The sequence below is a fragment of the Hippoglossus hippoglossus genome, chromosome 14 (assembly GCF_009819705.1).
Source record: "Hippoglossus hippoglossus isolate fHipHip1 chromosome 14, fHipHip1.pri, whole genome shotgun sequence".
NCBI classification, from domain to species: domain Eukaryota; kingdom Metazoa; phylum Chordata; class Actinopteri; order Pleuronectiformes; family Pleuronectidae; genus Hippoglossus; species Hippoglossus hippoglossus.
In genome coordinates this window covers 328,582-335,154 of record NC_047164.1, presented here as the reverse complement: position 1 = coordinate 335,154, position 6,573 = coordinate 328,582, and the positions used below count along the sequence as shown (strand labels likewise).

Below are 6,573 nucleotides of genomic sequence, written 5' to 3'. Positions count from 1 at the left end.
CAATAATAAAAGCAAAGATTTCCATGTTTAATGTATTAGGTATTGACACACACACACATTTATATATAAATTGAGCTATGACTGTTCTACTGTACAACATAGCTTAGTGGTGACATAATAAGGTCTCTATATCTCCCATAATATAATTCTAATTACAAAGGTAATGAATGTCAACACCTCTCATCATTCCTAACAAACTTTGTTTTCCATGATCTTAAGCTGCAAATAATTCATATTTTCATGTGGTGAAATGTAGTTATGAAAATGTGAAATGCCCCAGACACAAGTGTGTATTCTAAACATATAATAAAAGCTAAATTGTGTTGAAAACATTTATTGTCATCAAGTGATACATGAATATCAAGAACAGGATTTGTTCCAAAGATACAGACACAGTTCGAGATGCAGAAGGAATTATGCAAATTTACTTTGTAAAATAAAAGTTTGAACGATGCACGACCACATTGTTCTCACTTTATTCTGACCTCTTCTTGATGTCACTTATCTTTCGTATTATTTAATGGGGAATTGTTTTCTGATCAATATAATTTGATTTCTATATCCCTATTAAAATACATACATACAATAACATACAGATTTTTCACATTGACCTTTGCAGATCAGCTCCAAAAGTGAATCATCAAGAAACCACCCACGAAATATCCCGACTAAATCTAGTGAAATCCAGTATTGTGGTGTTATTTTGTACAAACAGCGGCTGTGTTTTCGAGCATTGCTGGATACATGTGGGTCACTGCATTTGGAACATTTACACGATTGCACTGGTTTAGCTCTTTTTTCAAAACAGCAACTTACAAACTTTTTATTTGACCTTGTGGTACAAAACATCTCTGTCCTTACTTCTGTGAGAAGCTTGTCTAGAAGGCAAAGTAGAGATCGTAAAACTGAACTGGGACAAAATAACCAATTCACCAACCGTTCTTAAGAACATTTACACACCAAGATTCTGACATGAACGAGTCCTGAAGAAGTTCTTTATTAGTCCCACAATGGGGAAACATTCACCAACAGAATCTACGCACACCGAAGACAACTCTTACTCACACTGACAACTGTAAGACAACCAGTTATTGTGGAGGAGGCTCGGAGAGAACCTCCTCCTGGACCAGAGGACCAATCAGAGCAGCCGAGGGCTGGAAGCTGATTGGTCCTCATGTTCAAAAGGCAGCGGCAGGTGAAAAGGAAAAGATATGTTTCAGTGCACATTCTATTTTTGATGCATGGAGAAAGTGGATGAGCTTTAGGAGCTGTAAGGGATTATGAATGGAATGGGGAACCAACAGCCTGAGGACATTTTCACGTATTGAGAGACTTCAACAGGGCCAATAGGAAGCTGATTGTCCCTCAACACTTTCAACGCATCACTTTCCCGACTGGGGCAACAAACACTGGACCACTGCTACAAACCCCTCCCTCGGCCTGCTGTGGGTAAAGCAGATCCCTGCTCCATCATGTTGCTGAGCACATGCAACATCTCCAACCAGTCTGTGCTCGGTCTGTGCTCGGTCTGTGCTCCTGCGCCCTTCAAGGCATCCATCATTGTTCCAGTGCCAGAAACCAGTGGCCTCCCACCAGCCTGTCACACCGACATCAGTCATCATGAAGGGCTTCCAGCGACCAGTCAAAACCCACACCTGTTGAGCCAACAGGCTAGCGCGCTAACGTTAGCGCCGTCAGCTCACGTTGAGACCACGGAAACAAAAATTAGATACGATAGCAAACGCACAATCAAATGGTCATTTAACTAATTATGTTAACCAGCGTTTAGTGAACAGCTAACTACCTGTGGGTTTTCTTCAGTTGTGTGGGGTCCTCACCAGTGAACTCTGTTAGCATCATGCTAACGTGTAGTTTCCTCTTCAGTCATAAACACGTTGCTATTGACAGGATGTTTAAAGCTACGACTGCTCTCAGAGCGTATTTACTTACAGTCATTTATATAAAGGTTCAAGAACCTGATCCTCCTGAGTTATTCCAGCTGAGCTTTTGATCTGTGACCCTTTGATCTCAGTGAAATAATACCGATCCATTGTGCTTGTATTCTAACCCTTGTGTTGTCCCTGCTTCCCCCAGCTGTTGGCCCCCTCACATAGCCCACCCCATATTAGGACGCACATGTAGCGCAATAGACAAGTGAGCAGCCCTTGCAGATGTATTTGTTACACCCGCGGCACATGGTGTGAGTTTTACAGTCCTTTTTCCTGGGGCATATCTGACACCTCTTCCTCTTACTCGCCCCGAGCGGGGCTGCAGCTAGGGCTATGGAGGAGGCCGGACACTCGGGTCGAGTGTCGTAGTCAACAGCTCTCTGTGCGGTGGCGGCGGCGGCTTTTACAGCCTTCACAACCGCGGCGGACGCGTCCATGCGGGGGATGCGCTCCCTTCGTGCGATGAACGGAGTCACGAGAGCCTTTCCCAGCTGCTCTAAGAACACCCTCCGCTTGTTCCGCTTGCCCGGCATCCAGTCTGGGTTTATCTCTCTCCATATCACGAAGGCGTTGTAGGAAGAGACGTCGAGAATGTTGTGAAAGACGACCAGGGGCCAGCGCGCGGTCATCCTCCTGCAGCTGTACATTCCGATCACCTTGTCTAGGTTGTCCACGCCACCTTTGTTGCGGTTGTAGTCCAGGACGATGACCGGTTTCCCGTCCTCGCGGTCGCTGATGTCGGCCTCAGGGTGCCGTGTGCTCAGGAGCACCACGTTCCTGTTTTTCTTTGGGATGTAGGACACAAGAGTGGCAGTGGGCGTGAATGCGAACTTGGATGAGAACACCTCTCTTCCCTTCACCGCGAGCAGCCCGGTCGGGAGCTCGGGCTTGTTCTTCCGAACTGTGCCGACCACGGTGAGCTTCCTCTCCAGGAGCTGCCGCGCGAGTTCGTAGGAGGTGAAGTAATTGTCGCACGCCAATTTGTCCGTGGCTCATCTCGTGCGTCTCGTCTCGCGGTGGTCGAAGCGCAGCAGTCTGGAGTACGTGTGGAAGAGTTTTAGGGGCATCGTGGCACGAAATATCGCCCGGCCGCTCTCGGCCTCCCACAGGCTGGCGGGGGCCTCGCCCCAGGACCTGTACACGCCCGCTAAGATCAGCAGCCCTACGTAGGCGCGCAGGTCGGTCTCGTCCATCCCTTTGCATTCGTCACCGTATTTTCGACGACCCTCCCGATTCATCATCTCCAGGATGATGTTCTCTACCGTCGGTGTGATGAACAGGTGGAACGTCGAGGCTAGGTCACCGGTGCGGGACGTCGCGTGGATCGTGGGGCCCCGGAGGACCCCGCTTTGAGCCGCAGCAGAGGAGGAGGAGGAGGAGGAGGAGGAGCAGTGGCCCTCCTCTCGGCCGTACGCCCTCGAGGACCATGTTATTTCCCCGTTTCTTGAGGGGAAGGTCTCTCTTTCCACGAGTCCGGTGGTGGTGGTGTCGCCGTGGTCTTGTCCTCCTTCTTCTTCTTCTTCCAAGGATGAAGAATCTGCAGAAGCATCACCCACTGGGTCGTAGTCTTTGTCACCGCCGTCGTCTTCGTAGTCACCGTCGTCGTCTTCATCTTCGTCGCTATCGCCGTTGTCTCCGTCTCCGTCTCCGTCTCCGTCCTCTCTGTCTGCTTCTCGGTCTGCTTCTCCATCTCCTTGTCCGTCCGCTTCTCGGTCTGGCTCTTTCGCGTCCTCTTCGGGTTCAGAGGATGGTTGCTGGGAGAATAGCTGTTGGAGAACCTGTTCTCTGGTGAAACGCTCCTGACGCGACATCGTGCCATGGTCCGTGAGAGAGTGGCACACTGAGACTTATATGTGGGTCTAATGTACCCCCCCTTGATTTCAATTGGAATCAGGTCTGGGTCTAAATGACCCCCCAGGAGAATTGGATAATGACAATCCTTGGGTCACCCTAACCCTGACCGGCCAGGGCTTGCATATGATCACACGCACGCACTCACACACACACACACACACACACACACACACACATACACACACACACACACACACACACACACACACACACACACACACACACACACACTCTGGGTCAATTCGACCCAGGAACAACACAAGGGTTAAGGAGAATATCTATGTGATAATTATCTTTCACGTCACTTGTTGGGATTAGTTTCACTCTGTGAACCAAGATTTTGATTCCATATGGTGATGAATTCATTCAAATGCATCATAAAAATGATGCAAAATCTAAATAAAGAAGTAAAATGTCCTGAAAACAAAGATAAACAAAATATCTTTCAGCTGGAATCCTGATCTTTTCACTGATCAGTTTAATTTGATTTAATTTATAGTTTCACTGTGTCCTTAGGAACCAGGAAAGCATCAGTTAGAAGTCTGGATGAATTTCTCTTCAACTCTAAACTAAGAAACTGAAGGAGACTGTAGAGGGCGCTACATCCTCACTGCAGGTTCACACAGTTACTGAGGAACAAGCTGCAGGAAATCAGGTCACATCTCCTCACTTCCTGAGTCATGACGTTTAATCACAGAAAAACATAATGTCACAGAGAAGCTGACCTTTGACCTTCGGATGTTAAATGTCATCACTTCATTTTTTTGTATCCGGCATTTGACTCATATTTTGTCGTGATTATTACACAAAATGTGTTTTGTGATGTCAGAGTGCCCGTCACCTTTGATCTCATCAGTTCCTTCCAACTATCAACGTCACCAGGACGTCACCTGTCGGTTTGTCGGCTGCTGTTCTGAAGCCTCCGTTTGACACTTTGTTCAGCGCCATCTTGGTTTGATACAACCAGAAGTAACCATATTTGGAGGAGCGGGGGTGGAGCCTTGCCCACCTACACCTGCCACCTGCACCCATTGGACAGTACTAGATGTCAATCACTCTGTGGTATCCCCCCCCCCCCAACACATCCGGTGCTTTATGGTCTGTTTGACTCTAAATGATCATAATTCACTAAATGAACATCAGCTGTTTGAAGAAGACTTGAAACTAGAGACTGAGACAGAAACTCCTGAATGTTTCCTGACGTTATAAAGTGAGAGATACCGTGATGACGAGATACCATCACACAACTCTGAACATCCAACAATGTGAGTATTAATACATATGAACACTACATCACACTGAGGTGTTTCCCCATCATGAGCTTGTTGGTGCTTGATGAGACTCTGAACATGACTTAATGTTTATTATGTGCTGGTAAACCTTTCCCCAGAGAACAGCCACGTTCATAAAACCAGTGAAGCTGGTGTGACTGTAGAGAGGAGGCTGATCTCTTCACTGAGCCGACCCTCCAGGTGACTGCTCCTGTTTCTGTGAATGCTTGACAACAGCTTTCATGTAATTACTGAGGTGACGACTGTGGATTTGTTGTTTTCTGTCGGTTCTTGTTTCATGATTTTTCCCTCGTCTCTCTCCCGCAGCTCCGATGGAAAACTCTTCATACAACAGCCTCACTCTGCAGCTCGAGGGGTTAAAGGTCACCAAGGCCAGCAAGTACCCCGTCTTTATCTGTCTGCTTATCATCTATGTGTTCATATTCGTTGCCAACGTGGGCATCGTGTTGTTGATATGGACGGACAGGAGCCTGCACCAGCCCATGTACCTGCTCTTCTGTAACCTGTCCATCAACGACATCATGGGGAACTCTCTGCTGGTTCCCCGGGTGCTGTCAGACATCCTGGTGCCGCCCTCCGAGCGCCTCATCAGCTACTACGAGTGTGTGCTTCAGGCGTTCACCACTCACATGTTCGGCGCCAACGCCCACACCGTGCTCATGATCATGGCCTTTGACAGATACGTGGCCATCTGTAATCCTCTGCGTTACGCCGCCATCATGACCAACAAGATGGTGGTCAAGCTGACCGTGTCTGCCTGGGGCGTGGCCTTTGTTCTGGTGGGGATTCTGCTGGGTTTGACCATAAGACTGAACCGATGCAGGACAATGATCATGAATCCTTACTGTGACAACCCCTCGCTGTTCAAACTCTCCTGTGAGAGTGTGTTTATTAACAATGTCTACGGCCTCACGTTCACCGTGGTCCTGCTCTCAGCTTCTATCGGCAGCATAGTTCTCACCTACGCTAAGATCACAGCGGCGTGTGTGACCAGTAAGAACCAGTCTCTGAACAGTAAGGCCCTGAAGACCTGCAGCACTCACCTGTGTCTGTACCTGATCATGCTGTGTAGTGGAATGGTGCCCATCGCGCTCCATCGTTTCTCAGAATTATCCGACTACAGGAAGATTTCTGCCATCCTCTTTAACGTGGTCCCCGGCAGCCTGAACCCCGTCATCTACGGCCTGCAGTCCCAGGAAATACACAAGTGTTTCTCAACCTTATTCCAACGCAAACTGGTCAAGCCGACTTTTTAATGTGCGATGAAACATTTCATGTTTTTATTTTCATGTGAAACGATGATGATGATGAATTTTGAACCTGTAAATATGAACCTTCAAATAACTGAAGATTTTGTTCAAGCATTTGAGACTAAACCTCCTCATTCAACAGATGAAATGTTATAAAAGTTCAGACAAACAATATGTGTTTGATTGATTTGATGTTTGACTGGTGTTTGTGTGATTACATGAAAAGTC

General features: G+C 47.5%; 1 protein-coding gene across 1 annotated transcript; it reads left to right on the top strand.

Annotated features, from left to right (window-relative positions):
- The first annotated feature begins 5,406 nt into the window (after positions 1–5,406).
- LOC117774695 (putative olfactory receptor 52L2) lies at positions 5,407–6,351 on the top strand. Its single transcript, XM_034607310.1, has one exon. It carries the CDS (start codon positions 5,407–5,409, stop codon positions 6,349–6,351), a length of 945 nt encoding a protein of 314 aa, XP_034463201.1.
- The last annotated feature ends 222 nt before the right edge of the window (positions 6,352–6,573 follow it).